Source organism: Malus domestica, chromosome 05, assembly GCF_042453785.1.
Source record: "Malus domestica chromosome 05, GDT2T_hap1".
NCBI classification, from domain to species: domain Eukaryota; kingdom Viridiplantae; phylum Streptophyta; class Magnoliopsida; order Rosales; family Rosaceae; genus Malus; species Malus domestica.
Window position 1 is genome coordinate 16,203,235 of NC_091665.1, and position 27,168 is coordinate 16,230,402.

Here is a 27,168-nt window from a genome sequence, read left to right on the forward strand (position 1 = left end):
GAGGCAACGTCGAGAGAACCCCATCCATATAAGCTCAAAGATCAATGACCTAAGGGTTTCTGAAGGACTCAGTCCTCTACCACGGCCCAAGCTAGCTACCAATCCAGGGAAGAAGTGACAAGTCCTAGAGGAATATGAGGGTATATGGGACTCAGAGGTTTTCCAGCAAACATGCCTTAGAAGCTAGTATGGTGAATCTAAGGAAAAACCACATTCCCTTGATCAAACTTCCCTACTTCCAAGAGGTGATGGAAACTTACGAAAGAAGGCTCCAGTATTACATGACTCCACCCAGAACCCCCTTGTTCTATAGCTCATTGAGGAAGTAAACAAGTTAAAGGCCGAATGTCAGGCCGAGATACCTGACTGGAATCAACCAAGGCTAGACCCTCTAACAAGGAGGATCCTTTGCACCCTTCTACAAGGAAAAACTAAACATAAACTTTGCTTACAATTGTATTGGTATTGAAGATCTAATTGAGCATATCCACGTCTTTGAATCTACCATGGAATACCAAAGACATAATGATGAGGAACAATGTCCTATATTCCCCTCAACTCTCTTTGGTGGAGTTCTCAATTCGTATTGTTGTCTTCAACCTAATACTGTGGATTCCTTCGCTGAGCTAAGAAAACTCTTTGTGGCTCAACACATCTTCTAAGCTGATTACTTACATTCTGCTGATGAGTTATACACCATTCGTCAAAAGTCGGAAGAGTCATTTAGTGAATATGATGGTCGCTTCAGTCATGAGTACTCTCGTTGCGCTGATGCAGATGATAAAACAACATTCATAGCCTTCACAGTAGGCATGAGTGAATGCTTTTTCAAGTACATGATCAATGTTAACACTTAGAAGAGTTACTCTGAGGTGATGCTACAAGCTTACAATCATGCCTTTGATGAGGGAAGGACATACCAAGGGAACCTTTATATGATTACCCCATACCAACAAGTAAGGAGTAGAAGTCAAGTTCTACCAAGTGAAAAGGCTTTGGCCATCCAGACACCTATTGCATCCTCTCTTACCTCACTTAGTTACCCGCTAAGTCACCAAATATATTTGTCTATTGGCAAGAGAAATGATTTTTACTCTCAACAAACTCATTACAACAAGACGGATAAAGGTTTGTATCAAGACAACCAGGGGTGAACGTACCTTCAAATATTATGACCATGAGGTCAAGCCTCACTCTTTCAAAATGGGGGACTAGGTGCTGAAGGAAATGCTTTTACAAGAAGGCATACGCATTACAAGCGTTTTAACCTTCAACTGTTTGAGATCCTTTGTAACATAAGCTATTCGGAAAATATTTAATGAAGAGGGAATTCAGAAAACTTCGTCTAAGTCTTTTACATTCCTAGCATTGGAACACTTGGTCTATGCTGACCTACCTTTATACTCTAACTCAGAGCTTCAACATACGTATTTGACATAAAGTAAGTAAAACTAAGTGTTACAACCAACATGGTTCACATATCCAAACAATGGATTCCTTCATGCATAGCAAAACATTTATAAGCATCACTCATGTCAATCAACATAAACATCATACATTTCAACACATTCATATATAAGCCAACTGAGCTTTGAAGGGGTGTCAACATGCATTTTGCCATTCAACACTTGCTACATATGCCTTAACAACTTGCCCTCATTCTCACCAACCAGGTGATAAAGGAACTCACATTCATATCACCAACCAAGTGATGAAGAGTACAACCCATACTCTAATATCCTTTGACAACTTGCCACTCTTTCCACCAACCAAGTGATGAAGGCACTCATCTTTGTATCACCAACTAGGTGATGAAGAGTACAACCATTACTTTAAGAAACAATTTTAAGTTTCGGCAACTTGCCACTCTTGTTATCAACCAGGTTATGAAGGAACTCCCTTCGTATCACCAACCAGGTGATGAAGAGCACAACTAGTACTCTAATAAACAATGTTGAGATTTGACATATTGCCACTCTTCTGACCAACTAGGTGATGAAGGAACTCACCTTCGTATCACCAACTAGGAGATGAAAGATACAACTAGTACTTTAATAAACATTTTTGCCTCAGCAATTCACCATTGTTCTTACCAACTAGGTGATGAAGGAACTCACCTTCGTATCACCAACAAGGTGGTGGAAGATACAACTAGTACTTTAATAAACATTTTTGCCTCGGCAACTCATCACTCTTCTCACCAAATGGATGATGAAAGAACTTACCTTCTTTTCACCAACTAGGGAAGAATAGTACGTCCTGCACTTGTGGATTCTTAGCATTCATAAGCAGTAAAAAAATTTCAAGCCTTACAACTCGAAAAATGCATATACAAACTCAACAACGCCTTCCACACTTTTGCTCAAGAGTGTGGAAGCAAAATCGTATTATATGGTTTAACAAACCTCCAACAATTATAACATGTAGAATGCCTTCCACACTCTTACTTAAGAGTGGAGAAGCAAAATCTATTTATATGGTTCCTCCGAACTTTCAACTACTACAACATGTAGATTGCCTTCCACACTCTTGCTCAAGAGTGTGGAAGCAAAATCTCTATATGAGGTCTCTCCCACATTTTCTTGTCCCTGGTTCAAAAAAAAAAAATCTCTATTAAAAAAATGAAATTAATTAATTAATTGTTAATTATTAATTAATTATTAATTATGACATGTGAAGAAGGCCAACAAAGCTTCAACACATAAGAGATAACTACAACATGTAGATTGCCTTCCACACCCAAAGGAGAAAGCTGCCCACACCCAAGGTAGAGAACTTCCTGCACCCTTGAAGGGAGAGAGCTTCCCACACCCAAAGGGGTGAGCTTTCCATACCTTTGAAGGGAAAGAGCTTCCCACCCCCAAGGGAGAGAGCTTCCCATACCCAAGGGTATGAGCTTCCCACACCCTTGAAGGAAGAGAACTTCCCACACCCAAGGGGGTGAGCTTTCCATACCTTTGAAGGGAGAGAGCTTCCCACACCCAAGGGGAGGAGCTTCCCATCCCCTTAAAGGGAAACAGCCTTCACACACTTTGAGGAAGGAAGCCTCCCACACCTTGAAAGGAGGAAGCTTCACACTTTGCCTAACTACAAAAAAATTCAGAAAGCCTTCCACACTCTTGCTCAAGAGTGTGGAAGAAAAATCTATTTCTGGTTCAAAAAAGCTTCAACCGAAAGCTTCAACAAAAAATTCAAAAAGCCTTCCACACCACACTCTTGCTCAAGAGTGTGGAAGCAAAATCTATTTATGTGGTTAAAAAAAGCTTCAACAAAAAATTCAAAAAGCCTTCCACACTTTTACTGTGGAAGCAAAATCTATTTTTGTGGTTCAAAAAAGCTTTAACCTAAAAGTTTCAACCAAAAAACTTCACCTACAAAGCTTCAACCTAAAAGCTTCACCTACAAAGTTTCAACATTGATAGGAGCATATTTATGCAACTTAGTTAGCTTGTTCTTGTGCATTTATGTTGTTTTCCTTAGTTATTTTAGTGTTTAAAGTCATTTTTGTGCAATTTCAGGTTTTAAGGACAAAGTATGCAAAAAGATGCATTTTGGAGCCTTTTGGAGCAGTTTTGGACATCAAATGGATTGCACATGCTTGGAGCTAAGAAGATGGACGAAATTGAAGATCAAATGAGCGTAGGATTGAATGAAGATGTGAAGAATTGGATTCAAGACAAATAAAGAATGAAGAGTTCAAAATTGGAAGCCAAAGTTTCTAAAGTTGGAAGTTTCTATTCTTGGAGGTTTCCATTCTTGATGGTTTCCATCTTTGGCTCTAAACTTTCCTAATCCTAATTCACCTATGTTCCAGCTGCAAGGAGGCTTCCTAAATATTTTAGGACACTAAATAAATGCTTCTAGAAGACCTAGACCTATCCCTAATCTTTGCCGCACCCACCTTCCTATTTTTCCTACTTTACCTTCCTTGTTTCCCTTTCTTGTTTTCCTAGTTCTTGCAATTAAACACATTCCAGTTTTGTTCCATCCCTTGCTGCACAAGGGAGAGATTCTCCTTCCTATTTTATGTCGTAAAACGTATTTCCTTTTCCCTAAAACCCTATGCCGCACCCTACATCTATTCTTACCTATTTTGTGCCTCAAAACACATTCCTAAATCTGTCCTACAAATTCTGCCGAATTTCCCTTTCCTTTTCTCTTTAAATTCCTGCACCTTTCTTGCCTATTTTCTGACCCAAAATCACATTCCTTTTCCTACATAAATCCTTCCCTAAAACCACTTCAAATTCGTAGCCCTTCCTTCCCCTATAAATAAAGGCCCTTGCTGACCATTCTAAGCATTCCATCCATCACCATAACCTACCTACATCCATCCACCACCACAATTCACCACAAATCATCACCAAACACCCTTGTGTTGCAGCAAAGAAGAAAGAAGGAGACCCTTGGACGTGCTTGCCATTCAAGACGTTGGATTGTTGGAGCGTTTCTAGGTGTAATCTTTCTTTTGTTTTCAATGTTTAAGTTTATGTATCTTTGTTTTGCAAACATGAGGAACTAAGCCCTTCTTGGCTAGGGGGCTATTCAAAACCATGATTATATTTGCATTATGAATTGATTACCTTTAGTTGTTATTTCATAAGTTGTGAATTCAATTTGCTTAACCGTTTGATTGATAACTTATTCTTGTATGTTTATTAAGAGTGCACACTTAGTTTTCATGCAAGGATTTAATATAAGGGAGTTTCACCTAATAGTTACAAACTTATATTTGCAAGTAGTGGAGGTCGCTTATAAACGATCGTGTTAAGTGAATTCTTGGCAAAAGTTTCATGCTTTTCATAGTAACAATTGCCTCGTCAATGCTTATAGTTTTCATGAAACTTAATGATCTTTGATTGTACCTTTATTGTGCTTTTCACGTAGGGGACTTTTAGAGAATGCTTTGAGTTGTTGTATGTGCTTTCCCATCCAATTCATTAACTTAAGGAGAACTTGAAGGTTAAAAAAGTGCTGTCACAGTTAACCTGGAGTATTGAGTTTCATGACTTATTGAGAGAAGCAATTGGAAATCAATTTGAATGCAAGTGTGTCATGTGTGGAGAAGAACTCTCTAGCTAGCCCATCATCCATCTAATTCAACAAATTTCGTGCAAATCTGTTTAGTTTTAATTCTTGCTTTGTTTTACTTATTTTCGTCCAAAATCAACCCCACCTTAGTTCTTTGAGTCATATTAGTTAGAACTTGTCTTAGATTGTGTTTTTAAGTGTTTTGAGCCTTTAGAAACCCAAATTTCGTCCAAATTGTGTTTAGAGCTCAAAACTGCCCAGTTTGTGTTTTTAGGCAGTTTTGAGTGTTTTTAGCTTGTTTTGAGTCTTTTGAGTTTGTTTTGAGTCTTTTGAGTCTAGTTAAGTGTTTTAAAGCTTAGTTTTATCTATTTGAGTCAGTTTAGAGTAGATTAGCAATCCATCCTAATCCCCGGTCCAGAACGATCCCTACTTATCCATACTACAATTGTCAACAAGAGGGGTTTAATTTGTGTGTTTAGTTATTTTACGCATCAAACATACAAGCTTCACCTACAAAACTTCAACATACAAGCTTATCCTACAAAGCTTCAACCTAAAAGCTTAAACTACAAAGTTTCAACCCAAAAGCTTGACCTACAAAGCTTGACCTACAAAGCTACAACTTAAAAGCTTCACCTACAAAACTTCAACATAAAAGCTTCACCTACAAAGCTTCAACATACAAGCTTCACCTACAAAGCTTCAACATACAAGCTTCACCTACAAAGCTTCAACCCAAAAGCTTTACTTACAAAGCTTCACCTACAAAGCTTCAACCTAAAAGCTTCACTTACAAAGCTTCAACCAAAAAGCTTCACCTACAAAGCTTCAACTTTAAAGCTTCACCTACAAAGCTTCAACATACAAGCTTTACCTACAAAGCTTCAATTTATGGTGTCCTAGAAATAACTTCAACTATTCAAGCTATGTGCCCAAAAAGCTTCACCTACAAAGCTTCAACATAAAAGTTTCACCTACAAAGCTTCAACTAAAAAGTTTCACCTACAAAACTTCAACTAAAAAGCTTCACCTACAAAGCCTTAACCAAAAAGACTTCAACACTACTGCATGTAGAAAGCTTCACACACTCTTGATCAAGATAGTGTGAAGTAAATCAATTTATGGTGTCCTAGAAATAACTTCAACTATTCAAGCTATGTATTCAAACAAAAAATCTACAATAAACATACAAAAAAAAACTAATAAAAAGGAGAGAAAGGCTGCCAACAAGGAAAGTAAGAGTGTGCCTCCTCTTCTTTGGGCCTAATAGCCTTCATAAAAAAAAAATATTAAAAAAAACCATACGAGAAGAAGTTTTGGGCCGCCACTTAGAAAAGAAAATGGTGAAGTTTTGTTATTTTGACAACTTGGCTATTAGCAAGACACCTCATTCGGCAACTCTCCTCGCCCGGAAACTTAGGGGACTCTCACTATATGTTACTACATTCCGGTACTTAGAAATTTCGTGATTACTCAGCGACTTGGATTTTGCAAGTCCCCAACCGAGAAACTTTCATCACTCGGGAACTTAGGGGAGCACTGCTTGTACCATACTTGAACAATCTTGAAACTACCAAGCACCGGTCAACGTCATACCTTCAAGAACTCACTGAGGGGTTCATGGTAAGGCACCCTTGCTGAAGCACAAGAGTTTCCCTCCAACCAGGAGGCCAATAACAGCACGACACATGTCAACATTAAAATAAAGCTCATAGAGTCCCACATCGACCACAGACAGAAGCTGGAGACTTTTCTTAACTATAAAAGGTGACCATTCTCCTACAATTAATCCCGAATGTCATTAAGGTACTTAAACTAGTCATTAGTACCCACTAATGATGATTATGCTTGAACCTATGTATTTGTGTAAACCCTTCACTATTAATGAGAACTCATCTACTCCATGGACGTAGCCAAAATTAGGGTGAACCACGTACATCTTGTGTTTGCTTCCCTATCTCTATCTCTTTACATATTATCCTCATTAGTGACCAAATCAACCAAGTGAAGGTCGCAAACTTGACACTTTACGTTATTCCAAAGTCTTCATTGATTTTGTGCATCAATAGGAGTCATCCAATCATTTAACTTTTCAATCTCCATCATCGAGGTCGCAAAATACTTGACTTGTCTAGGTGTTCAGTCGGTATCGACCTCTTGATCTTTTCCTCAAATATTGATGCTAGTCTTGCAAGGCTATCTGCTCTATGTTCTCTGTCATTGGGATATGAGAGATGGTACATCCTAAGAACTGTTTGACCAATGCTTTTGATACTTTAACATATGCCCCTATGCTTTCGTCTCAGAACTGGAACTTTTCATTTATTTTGTTCACCATCAATCCAGAGTGAGATGTAAACCTGCTAAAAAGGCCCCATATTGTGCCTCGTTGTTTAAGCTAGGAATTTGAACTATAAAGCGTTCCAAGTAGGAAGACTCGTTCCGCAACCATTCTGGTTCGATGACCCATCTATGAACAAGCTCTATTGCCAGGTGGTAGTATATCCAGGGCGATTGTCCTGCTCATGGAAGTGGTCGGATCGTTCAACATGCTCTTGCTTTTGCTTGACAGTGTTGTTGGAACCAAATTTACGCACCACCGCGTGTGGAAGAAGTGCACAAACTCGAGCAACCTGCAAAACAATAAACAATCATAAGCAAGCCTAGGATGAAGGTGGGGTGTGATGGCCAAAGGCTCTCTAAGGATCAAGTTAGTGAATTATTTTAGACTCAAGCAGTGGGCAAGAGAATTCAAGTATAAATATTGCGCTAATAGAGATGAATCTTAGATGTGTGTATTTATACCGTTGGGAGAGGGACCTTTTTAGGATATAATATTTGTTCTAAGCCGGGAGAATCCTAGAGGATATGTAAAAGTAGATATTGCACCCTTTTACGAGTTGTGATTACTTGCGGCGCACGCCTATTCCTAGATTGTAGGAACTCCAACACTTATAATTAAGGATCTGATTATGTCCATATCCATATCAGATCTCGTGTCTTGCGAAACAAGCATGGTTATCCAATGGAGTCGCTTGAACTTCGCCTGTTGCCCGAAACTAGGTGATGGTGGCATCGCTATTCTGTTTGATACAGCTTCGTTAGGAGTTGGTGAGTTCATGACTGCATTTATAAGGTAATGGTGTGAATAATTAGACCGCTAACAAATAAAAAATCTAAACACTAATTTAAACCTCACAAGTATACGACTCAAATAAGATAGTATAATGACAAGTAAGGGTCGATCCCATAGAGACGAGATTAATTTAAGCAAAAATAATAACTATCAACTCAAAAGTACAACAAATGACTGCTTTTGTTTTATTTTCGTAATATGACTCAATTAAACACTAAAGCATTAAACTAAAAATCACAATTTTGTTGATTGATAAGCAAACAAGAAAACCGATGAAACAAGATAGTAAATGAAAGAAATAAAACATGACAATGAATGAATGATTGTAATGAATTAGGATTGTAATCTATGGATGGTGAGCCTAAGGTTTCGGAATCCACACTCCATCATACGTTTTTCAAATCAATGCTCCGTTAATACAATTCCAAATTTAATTCTTGAAGTTTACCTACAATTCCAACTCAATTTGCAATTGTTGCCCTTAAATATGATTTCTCCCAATGGTCATGGTAAGAGTCAAGTATTTTTGTATGCAACTAGCCTATGGTCAAGGTCTAATTTAACATCCAACAATCCGTTAAGCTCTTTGGAAACGATAAACATACACACCATACAAGTCTAGGTCTAGCTCATATGCATATGCAATCTCTAAATCGTTGTGCTTATATCTAAGGCAAGATGATCACTCAACACAAATAAACACAATTATATCTAGGGAGTTTTAATGAAAAGGGTTTGGGACAATTTTTTCTTAACCAAAAACCATACACAACTTTTATTTAATGAAAAGGGTTTGAGATTTAATAAAAAGGACAAAAGTAACATACAAAAGGCCTAAAAAAAAAGTCCCACGGGCTGAAGCATAGCCCAACATGCAACATCAAATCTTTCTTCTAACTTTGCCCCTAACAGAAATTAACCAAAATCTATTAACACAACTTTATATTATTTACAAAATTGCCATCGAACCTAAAAAGTCAAATAAAACCAAACTAATTTAATTTTCAATTTTCAATTTGTGACGGCTTTCTCTTTAAGTGTCGATCGTCGTCGCTCGACTTATACTCCATGGAAGCAGCACTGATCAGTCTCTCTGCTTTCAGTTCCATTGCTGCAGCCTTGGTTGTCAAGGACGACTTGTACTCGTTGTAGAACCCATTCGCCAAAGACGATGACGACTCCTTGTGATAGTGATGCGTCGACAATTATCCCCACCGCCGAAGTAGCAATGGCAGCAGAAGTAGTGGAGGAAGAAGAAGGCCTTCCACTTCTTGCTCACCTCTTTCTCAGGAAAGCTTATGCGAGAGAACGTGCTTGCTTTGTGCTTCCACTCCGCCGTTGCTTTTTTGCCATAGCAGCTGATACTATAGTTGATTATATATATGCAAAAACAAGGCATTAGATTGTATTGCGTTTCACTTTGCGAACAATCATATATAGCTACAGCTTCCACAGGTTAAACTGATCTTTTAAGAATTTAAATTAGTTCAAAATTGGGACTATACTAAAACAATTTACGACATGAGCATCTCAAATATCTCATAGGGTTAAAAGAGAAGCATAAATGATCAGAACTAAGGATTAGACACAAAGGAGGGGCAATAACTTTCCTTTCTTTTTGCGAACCCCATGCTAATTATATATACACAAAAATGACAGTAGGTTGTATTGCAATCATGTCCGATATATGTACAACTCTAAATTTTTTTTATCAAATCTTTTCTCAAGCTGTGATCGTACGATGGATTCTTCATCCCAATTATGTAGTGGAAACCCTTCTAGTAATTAAAAAAGTTTGCAGCTTTGTAGCAAGGGTTGGGTTTGATTCGCGTATCTCATGAAGAGAAAGTAGAAAAGAAGGAACGGATGGGTATCACATGAAGAACATCATGGACATGGGCATCACCACCATCATCACCATCATGAAGGTGGTTGTTGCTCATGCCATGGGATGCATCGAAACTGGAAAATGCACTATTTCTAAAACTGAAAAAAAAAAATGGACCAAGAAAGAGACACTATTTACGAAACTCGACCAAAAAAGAGACACTATTTATGAAAACTGGATAAAGAATGAGACATTATTTATGAAACTGGACCAAGAATGAGACATTATTTATGAAACTACACTGACTATTACACCCTATTTATGAAATAGGACCAAGAACTAGACACTATTTATGAAACATGACCAAGAACTATGCACTGTATATGAAAGTGGACCAAGAACTAAACACTATTTATGAAACTGGACCAAGAATGAGACACTATTTATGAAACTGTATTAACTATTATACACTATTTATGAAAGTAAATGAAGATCTAGGCACTATTTATGAATCTAGACCAATAAATAGTATAGTATTGTTCAGTTTCATAAATAGTATAGTACCATTCAGTTTTATAAATAGTATATTACCATTCAATTTCATAAACAATGCAGTGTGGTTAAGTTTCATAAACAGTATAGTACTGTTCAGTTTCATAAACAGTTAAATATAATAAAAAATTTAATTTAGTGAAATGGCTTAAACTTTAGTGAAATGGCTTTATTTAATAAACAGTATAGTACTGTTCAATGTCATAAGTAGTTTCATAAACAGTATGGTACTGTTCAGTTTCATAAACAATATGGTACTATTCAGTTTCATAAACAATATAGTACCATCTAATAACTTTATTTAATAAAATGGCTTAAACTTTAGTGAAATGACTTAAATTTTAATTAATAAGACAAAAGTTAAATATAATAAAAAAATAAAATAAGTCAGATACCAGTTCATCTAACATTGATTAAGCCAACTGATCAATTTGGTGAAATACAACCCCATTTTTTCAAGTCGTAGCTGAATTCATAATCCATAAGTCAGATACTAGTTCATCTAACATTGATTAAGCCAACTGATCAATTTGGTGAAATACAACCCCATTTTTTCAAGTCTTAGCTGAATTCAGAATCCATAAGTCAGATACCAGTTCATCTAACATTAAGCCACAAACTTTCAACTTGAATTTGAAATCTAGTTACGAGATTTCTCTCCGACGTCGTAAATTTTACTTATACATTTTTACCTTTTAACCAACTGAGTTACAAGTCTTTATTATTTTAGTCATACTTAAAAGGACAAATTTAGTAAAATTCGAGATATATGTATACTAATAGGATGTCTATATGCTTATGTTGTCAAATGGTCAAACGGTACCATTATTGATCGTATATTTTTTTTATCAGAGTATGTCATTATAATCCTCCGTAAAATAATAAGACACTATTTATGAAATTGGACCCATAATTAGACAATATTTATGAAATCAAATCAAGAATGAGACACAATTTCTAAAACTAAACCAATAGGTGGAAACTATTTAGGAAACTAGACCAAGAAAGAAACATTATTTATGAAACTAGACCAAGAAAAAGACATTGTTTATGAAACTGCATTAATTGCTATACACTGTTTATGAAACTGGACAAAAAATTGAGCACTATTTATGAAACTGGACCAAGGACAAGACCATTATTTATGAAAGTGGACCAATAACTAGGCACTATTTATGAAACTGAATCAAGAACTAGGCCACTATTTATGGAAGTGGAACAAGATCTAGGCACTATTTATGAAACTGAACCAATAAGGAGATACTATTTATGAAACTAGACCAATAAGTAGACATTATTTATGAAACCCAATCAAGAATAAGACACTATTTCTAAAACTAAACCAATAGGTTGAAACTATTTGTGAAACTAGACAAAAAAAGAAACACTATTTATGAAATTGAACCAAGAACTAAGCATTATTTATGAAACTGAACCAAGAACTAGCCATTATTTATGAAATTTGACCAATAAGTAAATACTATTTATGAAACTGGATCAATAAGTAGACACTATTTGTGAAACCAAACAAAAAATTAGGCAATACTTCTAAAACTGAACACGGGTACTAAACTATAATCTGAAAACAAATTACTTTTTTCTTGTTTCTTAAGTGTATCTATCAACCCCAAAAGAAGACTATGCCATGCCCCACAATTCCCTCATTTTGTGCTTTCAATACTATCAATATCAATATCATTCTTCATACTTACAAATTAGAAAACTATGAAGATACGTTCTCTTAGTCCATCCTCATTTATGAGGCCTTGTACTAGTAAGCAACTCATGCTTATCAGAACTTTGCCTTTCTCCTTTCACAAAGTTTGCAGATGATAAATATGGAATCTTTAATATCAAATACTTTACCATTTTTCCATGGAAGGAATAGTACTAATTGCACATGTAACAAAGCAAATACATGTATTTGAAGGCCTTACCCTTCAGAAACCACTAGAATATGCCTTCACTGCTCTCAATTCTCAAACTAGATCAATCCACTTGAATATACCATTTTTCCATGACAGTTATGCAGTAGTTATAAAACCAATCCACTGAGATCAAGGGATTTCTCCAACTTCCAATAAGAAACAATTTTTCAAAAGCCACAATGGTTAACAAACCATGGTCCTGGATATATATTTGAGACCATAATTCCTTATCATCCAAATTAGTTGAAAAGTACAACATGCATATTCATTGTCATAAACATTCAGACTATTGTAATCAACATTCATACCAATTCATCTGGGATTTGATAGTCCAACGACAAATTACACCAATCCGGGCCGATACAAACCTTGTATAATCTATTAAATTAGAGGCCAATATCAGTGAGCCATAAGTGGTTATCCAACATTTTGTCCTTTCAAACAATAGAAAGCTAATGTAGATTTTCAAATACCCATCATGCACTATAGATTCTGTATATATGTTATATGCATCTGTTAAGAAAGATGCGTCGCTACGGTCACATACATCTCAAGAAGCCATAATCACGAGGCACCGTTTCAGAAATAGGTCTCTCTGAAGAGAAAATTTCTTGTTCCGAAGCTGTTCCTAATTTGTTGTGCACAGCCGTTTCTCGTTCCGAAACTGTTCTTGACATGTTGTGCACAGTCATTTCTCGTTCCGAAGCTATTCCTGATATGTCAAATTGTCAATTAGATATCCTACGATTTCAAATTTTCATATCATCCCTTAACATAGAAGCACACATTATTACAACCATTGATACTTTTATATGCAATGAAAGATGCATACATCTCCAATTATAGACATCTGCGCATGCACACATTGCTCTCGTAAAACCCAGCAACAAAAATTTTAATTTGAAAAATTAAATTTAAAAAAAATAAAGATTAAACCCATAAACAAAAATTAAACAACAATTGCAAACTAATTGCTCTCATAATTTCTCTCAAAAGTTATCCAGCCATGTTCTGAATTGGAATATTGTATATTGCCCATTGCAGGCACGTAATCAACAACAAAATTTGAACATAATTAAAATTCAAAATATTTTAGACGAAATTTTGAAATTGATAAAATTGGAAGAGCGATCAGAGATGATTAAGGGTCGTCGTTCACGATTAAATCAGAAACACATAGCAAGAAATTCCTCATCATATCACACATGAAACCCTACAACAACAACAACAACAACAAAGCCTTTTCCCACTAAGCGGGGTCGGCTATATGAATCCTAGAACGCCATTGCGCTCGGTTTTGTGTCATGTCCTCCGTTAGATCCAAGTACTCTAAGTCTTTTCTTAGGGTCTCTTCCAAAGTTTTCCTAGGTCTTCCTCTACCCCTTCGGCCCTAAACTACATCTTCGAACCGGAGCGTCAGTAGGCCTTCTTTGCACATGTCCAAACCACTGTAACCGATTTTCTCTCCTCTTTCCTTCAATTTCGGCTACTCCTACTTTACCTCGGATATCCTCATTCCTAATCTTATCCTTTCTCGTGTGCCCACACATCCAACGAAGCATCCTCATCTCCACTACACCTACGTGTTGATGCTTCACTGCCCAACATTCTATACCATATAGCATTGCCGGCCTTATTGCCGTCTTATAAAATTTTCCCTTGAGCTTCAGTGGCCTACGACGGTCACACAACACGCCGGATGCACTCTTCCACTTCATCCATCCAGCTTGTATTCTATGGGTGAGATCTCCATCAAATTCTCCGTTCTTTTGCAAGATAGATCCTAGGTAGCGAAAACAGTCGCTCTTTGGTATTTCCTGATCTTCGATCCTCACCCCTAACTCATTTTGGCCTCCGTTTGTACTGAACTTGCACTCCATATATTCTGTCTTTGGTCGGCTTAGGCAAGGACCTTTAGATTCCAACACTTCTCTCCAAAGGTTAAGCTTCGCGTTTACCCCTTCCTGCGTTTCATCTATCAACACTATATCGTTTGCGAAAAGCATACACCAAAGAATATGATCTTAAATATTAAGTTTGTGATCTTCGCTGGATTGCTCCGGTCATTAGTGTGGATAAGTATGTAAATGGATAGAGACAGGAAGCAAACACAAGATGTACGTGGTTCACCCAGATTGGCTACGTCCACGGAGTAAAAGAGTTCTCATTAATTGTGAAGGGTTTACACAGTATATAGGTTCAAGCTCTCCTTTAGTAAGTACAAGTGAATGATTTAGTACAAATGACATTAGGAAATATTGTGGAAGAATGATCTCGTAATCACGAAACTTTTAAGTACCGAAGTGTGGTATCGTCTTCACTTGCCTTATCTGTCTCATAGGTAGATGTGGCATCTTCTTTGGAAGTACTCTTCCTCCCTCCAGGGGTGGTATCTTTAACTGGTGGAGATGCACAAGGTAATGTATCAATTTTCACTTGACGCTTACTTGTAGTTTCAAGCTTGGTCAAGCGCGATACAAACCATGTAGTAGGAGTCCCCCAAGTCGCCGAGCTAGGGATCTGCTGAAAGAGGTGACAGACAAGGTAAGCAATCAGAGCTCCAAGCAATCATTCCCATATCAGAAGTTTGATTTCGAGTTCCGGCTAATTGTTATCCTTCTCCTTATCTTGCAGGTAGCATGAAGGATAAAGAGAAGAAAAGGAGAAAAGGTGATATGAGATACTTTTGCTTTTGAAGAAGTAACTTTTCACAGGCTTATTCTTGAACTGGGCTGGAGGGTTTTCTTGTTTCCGCCAGAGTATAAGGCCGACTGAAGAATTTGAGGGTCAAAACAAGTCCATCAAATATAGAGTACGTTCGACCCTGCTGATATGGGATACTTTTGCTGTTGACAAAGTAGTGGATGTATCGGCACGTGTTCTGTTGCGCTTGTCTCCACATGCTTCCTTGTATCCTTCTCACTTGCCCTATTTGTTCCTCAGGCAGATGTGGTATCTTCTCGGGAAGCATAAGATGTTGAAGATGAGTACTCGAGAGCAATGGGGTTCCAGGCAGTCAGTTCCGGACTAGAAGCTTGATTCCAAGTGCTGACTGATTGCTCTCTTTCTCTTTGTCTTGCAGGTAAGAACAAGGCCAAAGGAAAAGACAAGAAAAAGCCTGATATGGGATACTCTTGCTTTTAACCCTGATGATATGAGATATTCTTGCTCTAGTGTAGCTTGTTTGCAGAGGTATTCTCGGGAGGAAAGAAAGCTGAGTATTTCGAGAGGCTTCGTTGGGAGTGCCCTCTCAGATATGAGGAAGGGTTGAACATTTTTGCAAGTCTGCCTGTCCGTTGAGGATGGAGGTCGACATATATAGGAGTCTCCTTAACAAGGAGTAATACTATTCTTTTACCCTGCTTGGTCATAGCACGGTAGTGGGAGCTGCCAGCTTCAAGTGTTTTAACTCTGTCAGAGCACTTTGAAAAAGTGGTCTGTGGTATCTGGAAAGCTGATGTTACATGTGAAGATTACAGACAAGCTTTATCCAAGGAGATCTGGCTCTCGAAGTTGAGAAAGCGGTGTGAGGATTACAGACAAGCTTTATCTAAGGGGCTCTCGAAGTTGAGAAAGCGGTGCCTCTTCGGTTTTCGAACAAGCAATCTTGTCGTGGATCTGTCTCTAGAAATTCGGAGAACGGTGCCTCTTCGATTTTTGAGAAAGCAATCCTGCTAGGAGTCTGGCTCTCGAGATTCGGAGAGCGGTGTCTCGTCGCTTTTTGAGAAAGTAATCATGTTGGGAGTCTGGCTCTCGAGATTCGGAGGACGGTGCCTCTTCGATCTTGAAGCAAGCAATCTTGTTGGGAGTGTTTTCTCGAATGTGAGTAAAGGTTAGCCTGTTTGCTAGTCTACCTTGCCACGGAGCACAAAGATTGACCCACAGGGACTTTCTAATTATCCAGCAATGGTCTTGTTCCTTTACCCTTGTGGGTAATAATATGGTAGCTAGACCTTCAAAATTTATGTGTCTAAACTTTGTTAGTGCTGTTTCTTTGCTATTCTTTTACCCTTCTTGGTCATAGCGATGTAATGGGAGCTGCAAGCTTCACGTGTCTAAACTTTGTCAAAGATTTTTGGCAAAGTTATCTGTGGTACCCGTGAGCTGATGTTGCGTGTGGAAAGTGAATGATTGAACAGTAACATTCACGTGCTTTCTACTTCACTAGAAATCTTCGACAGAATGCCCGTAATTTCCGCAAAGTTGAGTGTGCATGTGACAGGTGCTGACAAGGCTGAAAAAGCAGGTGCCTCTTCGATTTCTGAGATCGGCCCTCGTGGTTTCTGAGCAGCCCAGCTTTTGAGAAAGCAAGCGCCTCTTCGATTTCTGCGATCGACCTTCGTGGTCTTTGAGCAGCCCAGCTTTTGAGAAAGAAAACGCCTCTTCGATTCCTGAGATCGACCCTCGTGGTCTCTGAGCAGCCCAGCTTTTGAGAAAGCAAACGCCTTTTTGATTTCTGAGCAGACGCCTCTTCGATTTCTGAAGCTCCATCGAGTGTGGATTTTTATAGAGGCTGGTATTAAGTTCCAAAGCACACTTGAATCTCCACCAGTAGAAGCTCCCTTCTTGCATTTCTAAGATCTTGATTTGTCCGACCTCTTTTCTCTTCAACACCTTTGAAAATGTCTGGCCCCTCCGACCGTCGTTTTGACTTGAACCTTGTTGAAGAGGCAGCCACGCCTTCTCCAGACAACATATGGCGCCCATCCTTCTTATCCCCTACTGGTCCTCTTACCGTTGGGGATTCCGTGATGAAGAATGATATGACGGCTGCGGTGGTGGCCAGAAACCTTCTCACTCCCAAAGATAACAGACTACTTTCCAAACGGTCAAATGAGTTGGCTGTTAAGGATTCTCTGGCTCTTAGTGTTCAGTGTGCAGGTTCTGTGTCTAATATGGCCCAACGCCTATTTGCTCGAACCCACCAAGTTGAATCATTGGCGGCTGAAGTGATGAGTCTTAAACAGGAGATTAGAGGGCTCAAGCATGAGAATAAACAGTTGCACCGGCTCGCTCATGACTATGCTACAAACATGAAGAGGAAGCTTGACCAGATGAAGGAATCTGATGGTCAGATTTTACATGATCATCAGAGGTTTGTGGGTTTGTTCTAAAGGCATTTATTGCCTTCGTCTTCTGGGGCTGTACCGCGTAATGAAGCTCCAAATGATCAACCTCCGATGCCTCCTCCTTCTAGGGTGATGTCCAGTACTGAGGCTCCGAATGATCCCCCTCTGGTGCCTTCTCTTTCTGGGGCTCTGCCGACTGCTGAGAAGTCTCTGCCGACTGCTGAGACTTCTCCTAAGCAACCTTTGTGAAGGCTCCCTCATGTTTGTTTATTTTGACTCGTGTATATGTACATATTTGTAACTTCTTAGAGATATCAATAAATAAGCTTTGTTTCATTTCAACATATTGTGTTAAATACACCAAAGCCTTCTTCACTAAGTTCTTTGAATTTTTCTTTTGTTGAAGCTTGTATGTTGAAGCTTTGTCAGTGGAGCATGTAGGTTGAGGTAGTGTTCCCTTAACTTCCCGAGTGGGGAAAACTTCTCGATTGGAGACTTGAAAAATCCAAGTCACTGAGTCGGGTCGGCTATATGAATCTTAGAACACCATTGTGCTCGATCCTGTGTCATGTCCTTCGTTAGATCCAAGTACTCTAAGTCTTTTCTTAGAGTCTCTTCCAAAGTTTTCCTAGCTATTCCTCTACCCCTTCGGCCCTGAACCTCTGTCCCGTAGTCGCATCTTCTAACCGGAGCGTCAGTAGGCCTTCTTTGCACATGTCCAAACCACTGTAACCGATTTTCTCTCAGTTTTCTTTCAATTTCGGCTACTCCTACTTTACCTCGGATATCCTCATTCCTAATCTTATCCTTTCTCGTGTGTCCACACATCCAACAAAGCCCTAATTTTGTAAATTAATTTAAAAACCAAAAACTTCAGAAACAAAAATTTTCACAACCAGAAAATTAGGAGAAAAAAAAATCAATATTTCCAAATCAAAATTTGATAGCGCAAACCTTCTCCAACACTAATGTCCTCTCAGAATCGACTTCCGTCGGGCCGACAGTTGATATTGGCTCTGTCACGGTGCTATATAAATGATATTCAAACGGCATGGGACCGTGAAGTACACCGGCGATGATCCAAGGGGACGGACAAAAACAGATGATGAAGGATGTACTTTGTGATGCTTGCACTACTTGCACCTCAGGTATGACAGCGATGATCCAACTCGCTAGATTTCTTTGACGGAAGGTAGATTCGGCAAGCATGTCGTCTGGGCCGTATGACATCGTCGCTTCTTTCGGAACCGAGATCTGCACCTGTTTATCACATCCATCAAGATTTTCATTGCCAATTTCAGAGTTTGACGGAGAAGAAGATCGGATGATGGCTGATGAAATGAGAAAATTACATAAATTAATCTGAGGTTATAGACCTTTTTGTTGAGAGTTGTCCCACATCGGTGAGGGACAAGGTTTGCTATGTGCTTATATGGTCTTGGGCTACTCCCCATATTGCTAATTGGTTTTATGGTGGAACCTCAATTTCATCATGGTATCATAACGGGTTGTCCTCATGTGATGCCAAACGGCCACACGCGCTCCACGTCACCCAATTGTTGTCCACGTGTAGGTTTGAAAATCCGCCACACTTGCGGGGGCGTGTTGAGAGTAGTCGCACATCGGTGAGGGACAAGGTTTGCTATGTGCTTATATGGTCTTGGGCTACTCTCCATATTATCAATTGGTTTTATGGTGGAACCTTCAATTTCATCACTTTTTACTCTCTCCATGTGAATTAAACGAACCAAATAAACAACCACAACATGACGCTAGGGGTAAAATTGGAAGCTTGATAAAAAAAAAAAATTGGACCAATTTTATTGGGCTGATTTGATTCTATGTTTTGTCATAATCATTAAATAAAAGTTAATAGATTGTTTTTTATTAAAATATAAAAAATTAAAGTTCTTTTTATTAATTTTCCTTATATTTATACTTTATCTCATGAATTAGAGATCATCTAAAGAAATAAAACAAAAAGCCAAACAACCGAGGTCCACCATGCCTCCCGACTCACACAACCCCAGTGAACCACTGCAACTCGCCCGCGGCAACGCCTCTTGTAATCGCCGCCAAAACCGCCTCTTTCCCAGGCGTTGTCTCTCACCTGCACCCCCTATAGGCCCAAACCCACTCCCACTCATCAAACAAAGAAATCAATTCCTCTCAACACAGACTCCTCCAAGCAGTTTGTTTTATTTAACATAGACAAATAAGACAGCAAAACATAGTACAAAGCGTAAATAGATGAATAAAAGAAGGTGAAATAGCAACACTACAACAAAACTGGTCATCCACGACAGTCAAATAAACACATCGATGACGCTTTTCCTTAAACACATCATTTTGATGGCTTAATGACGCTTATTAGAAAGGCAGGACAATGTTTCCCAAATAAAACCTAAACCTGATTAATTAATGAAAGAAACAATTTTTTTGAACATTGCCACAGCATTGTCACAAGTGGGATTGAACAAATGGAACACATGGTTCTCCCCCTTTGCTTCGATGACCTCCACAGCCCCTTTCCATCCACTCTTTTTTAGTACCTCACTATAATTGCATCCCCTTTCTTTCAAGACATCTTTCTCTCCAACACAAACCAGCACTTTCTCACAGCCTAATTCCCCCAATTTTGGATCCTTACCAGGATTCAAAAACGGGTCATCGGATCCACTTGTCAAGGGGTACGCCACACGCCACAAACCAGCCATATACTCTCTTGCAATAGGGGGCAGAGCCGATTCTGCCCCAATCGGCTCTGTTCCCCAAAAATATGGATGCACCAACACAATGCCATTCAGCTTAACACCACTCAACCCCTCGGACCCTACTCTCAATCCCATGTGGTGAGCTATGTTAGCTCCAGCGCTGTCACCTGCAAAAAACACGCGCTGAAAATCTGCGTGGCGATTTAGCCACTCTTCGGAGCCCTTCCCCTCAGAATGGGAAGCAACCCATTTGATAGCAGCCCATGCATCATTGTAAGCAGCTGGCAGAGAGTGCTCTGGGGCTAGCCTGTAGTCAACCGAGACAGCGACAACATTGGCCTGAGCAACTAGTACGTTAAGGTGGGTGTGATAAATTGGAGAAAATGCAGTTTCAACCACGAAACCGCCTCCGTGGATGTAAACAAGAAGAGGGAGTTTTTTATCGGGTGAGTTGGTGGTGGATTTGGTGGGGAGGTAAAGCCTTACGGACAATGCTGGTTCTTGTGAGATCACAGCGTCTTTGGATTCGACTCCAGTTTTGTGATCAAGGGATGGAGGAAGCTTGGTTGTGCCGGTGAGCCGCTCAATTCGACCATCTTTGTAGATTTTGATGAGAGGAGAGAAATCATAGGCTATATCGTTACGCATGCTTGGATTCAATGAAGAGAAGTCCATTTACTTGCCTATTTTTAAGAGAACGCTAAACACAATTATGCAGAGAGTTAAACATGCATGTTTGAGTGGAGAAATCAATTAGTTAGGTTATTCATCACCTATGGTGTGGCATTACCATCGCACTCAATCTGCTACGTGTTATATTGTACTTAATCACAATTAAATGTGTGGTTATGCAGAGCGTTTAAAGTAAAGGTGTGTACTGCTTCAGTTCGGTCTGCGTTGGAATGAGTCATATATATATAGGATGACACTTCTTTTGGCTCGAAATGGTAAATATGGGTTAATACCTTTGAGGATGCTTTACGCTTGTTGTTACAAGCCGTCCATGCTATAAAACTCCTTGGATCCTCCATGGACGAGTTCTAGCCTCCATACGGGTACTTCTTGGTCTCCAAGATTAGAAGGGTTGACTATGGTATATCGATTTTCTCCTATGATATTCGTCTTCTAATAGTAACATTAACCCACTTCTTACAAAAATTGTCATAAAAGTCGCATATGTACAGTGAGGCGCAACATAAAACTAAAGGGAAATGGTTTTTACACCCTTTTTTTTCATGTGAATACTCTCTTTATTTTGTCCATTGATTTTTTATGTATTTGACTTAACAGTCAGACATAAGAACAAGAAAAATAGTGTGTTGAAATTAGTTCCAAAACTAAAATTTTGGTCCATATATACCTGGAGCGGAATCAGTATGCACTTACAAAATTGTTTTAGTAGAAGCTTATAACATATATATGTTGGAATTTAGTTTATTATTATTATAATTAGTTGTCTTGCGGGCCAAGGGTTAACCTCTTGTCCATAAAGTTTTGAATTACTTGCTCGTTTAATCTAGGGTTTGTTTAGTTGTTTCATTTAAAGGACTCTTGTATTTGTTTTTTATTATCAATCAATAAACAATGCTTTACCCGGATACTATTCAATTTTATAGTTGTCAAGGAATGTTTCTGTTGTCGAATTTTTCTTTTTCGTTTTTCATATAAACATAGCAAACTAAGTAATGTATCTACTCAAAAGCAGTTGATCAATCAGACTCATCATTGCAGAAAAATATGAAAACAACACAAATTATGTTGCATGCTTATTTCCTTACACAAAGTTAAAACTCTGTATTTACATATATACGAAGTGACGCTTGGGACCCCCTAACTAACTTACAGAATGTTAGACGCTCTGTAGTACACCACTATTTACATAGTAAGGGTACTTGCACAAAACCAAGAGAAAGACAACGAAAGTTTTTCCCTACCTTATCAGCACACATGATCGTATATACCGTAGCAGCTAAAGTTTTTTTTTTTTTTTTTTTTCACTTTAGAGGCCATGGCAAGAAATCCTAATTGAAGAACAAAACGATCCTTTTCATCATGGCCACAGCTTTTTCATTAGCGGGTTGGAACAAATGGAATACATGGTTCTCCTCCTTTGTTTTCCATACCTTTTGTAGAATTTTTCATGTCAACGGGCCGAGGGCTCACTCCAACAACATCGATATTGTCCTCACTTTACCACCTGCCCAATCCGTTAGGTGTGGGGTTTTATCACAAAAAGCCTCGGTGTTAGTTAGAGTGGGGTAATTCTATTTAAAGTGCTTCTCTCCTTTCCCTCTGGCTGATGTGGGATTCCAATACGCCCCCACATGTGAGACCCTTTTTATGGGTCATACGTGGAGATCCACACATCGGCAACCACGTGGAGCCAAGTCGGGGCGAACCCTACACGTGGGACCACCCACCCAATCATGTGGCCAGTTTGGCCTACATGGAGCCATGACGGGACTCACCCATCATGCTGGGCCAAAGGGGACCCACCCAATCATGTGGCAGGATAGGGGTAATTCTATTTAAAGTGCTTCTCTCATTTCCCTCTGGCCGATGTGGGATTCCAACATGCCCCCGCATGTGAGACCCCATTTTGTGGGTTACACGTGGATATCCACACATCGGCAACCACGTGAAGCCAAGTGCCAAGTCGGGGCTTACCCAACACGCGGGGCCAAACGAGGACCCATCCAATCATGTGGCAACTTTGGCCTACATGGAGCCATGATGGGACTCACCCATCGCGCGGGGCCAAAGGGGCTAAAGGGGACCCATCCAATCATGTGGCAGTACAAACCCATCCCCTGGCTCTGATACCATGTAGAATTTTTCAGGTCGATAGGCCGAAGGCCCACTCCAACAACACTGATACTATCCCCACTTTACCACCTGCCCAATCTGTCAGGAGTGTGGTTTTATCACAAAAGATTTAGATGTTAGTTAGAGTAGGGTAATTCTATTTAAAGTGCTTATCTTCTTTCCCTCTGGTCGATGTGGGATTCCAACACCTTTACAGCCCTTTTCCATCCACTCTTTCTTAGTGCCATACTATAATACCTTCCCCTATCATACAACGTGTCTTTCTCATCAACAAAAACCAACACCTTCTGACACCCCAAGTTCCTCAGTTTCGGATCATTAATCGGGTTGAAAAGCAGATCATCGATTCCATTACTCAATGGGTACACAAACCGCCACAAACAGGCCATATATAGTCTTAAAATTGGTGGCAATTTTAACTCTGCCCGAATAAGTTTTGTCCACTAGAAAAATGGATGCACCAAGACTTCCCATTGAGCTTGAGCCTGGGCAAGCACTTTGTTCCCACTTTTAAAGCCATGTAGTGTGCTATGTTAATCCTTGCGTTGTTGCCGAAGAAAAACACACTCCTTGGATTTGCATATCTCTTCAACCACTATTTGGAGTGTTTTCCATCAAAATGTAAAGCAACCCATTTGAGAGCAGTTCGTGAATCTTCATAAGCAATAGGCAAAGGGTGCTCCAAGGCAAGCCTATATTCAACAGAGACATCAACCACATTGACCATGACATCTAAGGAATTGATGTAGTTGTGGTAAAGCGGAGAAAATACGCTTTCAACACAGAAGTCGCCTCTACGAAAGTAGACAAGAAGAGGGAGCTTGTGCTTTGAATTGGTGGTGGAATTGGGGAGGTAAAAGCCTCGCATATATGTTTTCCTTATGTGAGATCACGTTTTTCGATTGCACTCTAGTTTTGGGATCGAGCGATGGATGAACCTTTTGTTTACCCATGAAACGCTCAATTGTACCATTTTTGTATATTCTCATAAGGGGGAATAAATCATACGCTACTTCATCATTCATGCTTGGCGTCACGAAAGAGAAGAGAACAATTAAGACAAGTGTGGAGATGGTAGGCATTTTTCTTTTTTATGGTTGTGGAGACAATTGAAATATGTTGGTGGGTGGACTTGGTGGATTTTACGGGACCCCTTTTAGATTCTATTAACGATCTGGTCGATGATCCTTTTGACGATTTGTGTTTCTTGTTATACAAGTCATGCATATTTTGGCTTCAATGACGGCATATACTTGTCAAATATACCATTTGACGTATTAAAACCTAATTTTACCCACAACCTTTAATTATTGTTGAATTTTTCAGGTCGACGAGTCGAGGGCCTACTCCAACAACACTGATATTGTCCCTACTTTACCATCTGCCTGATCGGTCAGGTGTGAGATTTTATCACAAAAGGCGTTGGTGTTAGTTAGAGTGGGGTAATTCTATTTAAAGTGCTCCTCTCCTTTCCCTCTAGCCGATGTGGGATTCCAACACGCCTCAGCACATGAGACCACATTTTGTGGGTTACACATAAGGATCCACACATCGGCAACCACGTGGAGCCAAGTTGGGCCTCACCCAACACGCGGGGCCAAACGGGGACACCCAATCACGTGGCAACTTTGGCCTACGTGGAGCCATGCCAGGACTCACCTATCACGTGGGGCCAAAGAAGACCCACCCAACCACGTGGCAGTATGAGCCTGTCCCCTGGCTCTGATACCATGTTGAATTTTTTTCAGGTCGACATACTGATTGCCCACTTCAACAACACCAATACTATCCTCACTTTACCACCTGCCCAATCCGTCAGGTGTGGGGTTTTATTACAAAAGGCTTCGGTGTTAGTTAGAGTGGTGTAATTCTATTTAAAGTGCTTCTCTACTTTCCCTCTGCCGGATGTGGGATTCCAACAATTATGATGTAGTATTAACATATTCCTTTAATGTGTGCTATGATAGGGCAAGGCAGTTGGGCGGGAAGGTGTATAGCTGAGAGCAGTTTCCGTTGGTGATTAGTGATGTTAGGTAACTCGGGTGGTCGTCATCCTTTTTTTGGTAAATGTAAAAATCCTCTGAGCAAGAAAATCATAGTACAGTCTGTGGATGCAAATTTCCGCCTTCTCCTTCTGAACGAAAATGCACCTGCAAAATAATTAGCACCTAAAATCAAGGGCAAGAGCCTCACACACCCACGATGAAGGGGGGGCTTTGGTCGAAGAATCTCTAATGCCAAAGTTAGAATTTGAGAAATAAGGTGTTTAAAGAATTTTATAAGAGAATTGTACTTAGGTTTTTGGAGAAATAAGGGGCTATATATAAGGGTGTGACCAGCCCTATTTGGAGAAATAGGGACCGGCCACTTATGGTGGAAATTGGCTCTAATTGCAAGATATTATGCCAAATAATATCTTGCAATCAATTAGGAAATTAATCAATTAATCCCAATTTGAAAAGAATAATTGGGAGTTACCTTGTGGGAGTGGATTTGATGAGAAGTGATGAGAGGGTTTAAAAGAATACCATTTTGATCACCTTGGACCTCAATTGAGCCGTTATTGTCCGTTGCATGCACGTGCGAGTCCCAGTGTGACTCAAGGGTAATTTTGTCTTTTTAACCCAAAAGTCCACGTGTCGCCTCCATATTTTTCTTGATTATTTTTGGCTCCACAAATGCCCTCACACTTGTTGGGCTGCTTGCAAGAAAGGGCAGCATGTGTAGAGATCTTCTTGCTTTAGGAAACAGAGGATTGTTTCTTGTTTTGATGTAGATTCCCTCTTTAATTGGAAATTAGATCCTTCTAGGAAAGGGAAATAAATTACTTCTAAAGGCTATTTAAGTCTACCTTAAGTAGATTATTAAATCAACTTCAGAGAGCAATTTATTCTACCCTACAAGAGAGAGAAAGTTAGAGGATATTTGTTCCCCTTCCCCTAGCAATCTTTTACACTTGCCTGTGCAAATGATCGTTTTCCATTGCTTTCTTCGTCTTCACGCCGCACCAAGGTAAGAAAACATTAATTATTCCTCGTCTTCATAATTCTTAGGAGCTTTGGGGCTTGAAATTTGGCTCAATGAGGGTCGAGAAGGTGTGAAAAATTGGTTGGGGTGCCACGACATGGTTGTTGCCGTGGGACTGCTTGGTGTGGTGGTGGCTAGCTGGGCTAGGTGCGACTCGGCTCAGGTCAAGCTGATGGGTGCTGGACTGGATCGTCCCTCTTTTCTATGTTTTTTTATTTGGCTAGGCTCGAGCTTGTGCATGAGAGCAACTCCACCATTGCAAATGCCCCTAGGCTCGAGCTTGTGCATGAGAGCAACTCCACCATTGCAAATGCCCCTAGGGCTATTCACTATTTAATCCACTCAGTGAACAGTAACTGCCTTTTGCATCTCCACCTCTACATTGAATAGCCCTGGCAATAAGCAATAAAATATTAGTATTTTATTTATTTATAAAATAGTACAAATAATTTTATTTGTAATTTCGGATAAGATTTTTAATCGTTCTCGTTGCATCACGTGTCACTATCTGAAAAGACAATTATTGGTGATTGATTTCGATAAGATTTTTATCTAATGCTGTCGTGCCATGTATTGTTACCATTTTAGAATCGTTGATGATAGATTTCCAATAAGATTTTTAACCAATCACGTCATGCCACGTGTCACAATCTGTTTACAATCTTTGAGGATAGATTTCGATTAGATTTTTAACGAATGATGGCATGCCACATGACATTATCTACAACCTAATGCTTTCTAAATCCTCCATATAATCCACCATCCATCCTCAGAAATCTCACACCAATTTTCTCAAGATCTTTATCATTATTCATAGTTTCTGCTTCCTTCTTCACCAAAATCAAAATCTGTATCATTATTCATAGTTTCTGCTTCCTTTTTACAATGTCATCTTCTTTAAGGATGATGTGGGAAATCGATCAGCAAGAGGAAGAATTGTTTAACCAATCAGAAGGAATGTTCAATCTCCAAGTGGCCCAAAATGAGATGGAAAAGGATGAGGAGTGTAGAAGGAGAGATGACGAAGCAAGAATGGCAAAAGCCTCACATTCCCGTC

The 27,168-nt window shown here is 39.3% G+C and overlaps 2 protein-coding genes and 1 long non-coding RNA gene across 3 annotated transcripts; all 3 read right to left on the reverse strand.

Annotated features, from left to right (window-relative positions):
• Positions 1 to 12,743: 12,743 nt before the first annotated feature.
• On the reverse strand, positions 12,744 to 19,110 carry LOC114824809 (uncharacterized). The gene is made up of 2 exons (XR_003773170.2): positions 18,499 to 19,110; positions 12,744 to 13,187 (listed from the first exon to the last, which is right to left on the reverse strand). It is a non-coding gene; the product is annotated as an uncharacterized lncRNA (long non-coding RNA).
• A 597-nt stretch (positions 19,111 to 19,707) lies between these two features.
• On the reverse strand, positions 19,708 to 21,015 carry LOC114824810 (probable carboxylesterase 12). The gene has a single exon (XM_029102082.2). It carries the CDS (start codon positions 20,931 to 20,933, stop codon positions 19,959 to 19,961), a length of 975 nt encoding a protein of 324 aa, XP_028957915.1. The 5' UTR covers positions 20,934 to 21,015; the 3' UTR covers positions 19,708 to 19,958.
• A 2,218-nt stretch (positions 21,016 to 23,233) lies between these two features.
• Positions 23,234 to 23,952, reverse strand: LOC114825075 (2-hydroxyisoflavanone dehydratase-like). The gene is made up of 2 exons (XM_029103413.1): positions 23,716 to 23,952; positions 23,234 to 23,527 (listed from the first exon to the last, which is right to left on the reverse strand). Exons 1-2 carry the CDS (start codon positions 23,950 to 23,952, stop codon positions 23,234 to 23,236), a joined length of 531 nt encoding a protein of 176 aa, XP_028959246.1.
• Positions 23,953 to 27,168: the final 3,216 nt, after the last annotated feature.

Coding starts and splice junctions, on each gene's coding strand:
- LOC114824810 (XM_029102082.2), bottom strand. CDS start 20,933: ATGGACTTCTCTTCATTGAATCCAAGCATGCGTAACGATATAGCCTAT.
- LOC114825075 (XM_029103413.1), bottom strand. CDS start 23,952: ATGCGAGGCTTTTACCTCCCCAATTCCACCACCAATTCAAAGCACAAG. Junction 23,528..23,715: donor CACGAACTGCTCTCAAATGG/GTTGCTTTACAT, acceptor CCATTTTTCTAG/TGGACAAAACTTATTCGGGC.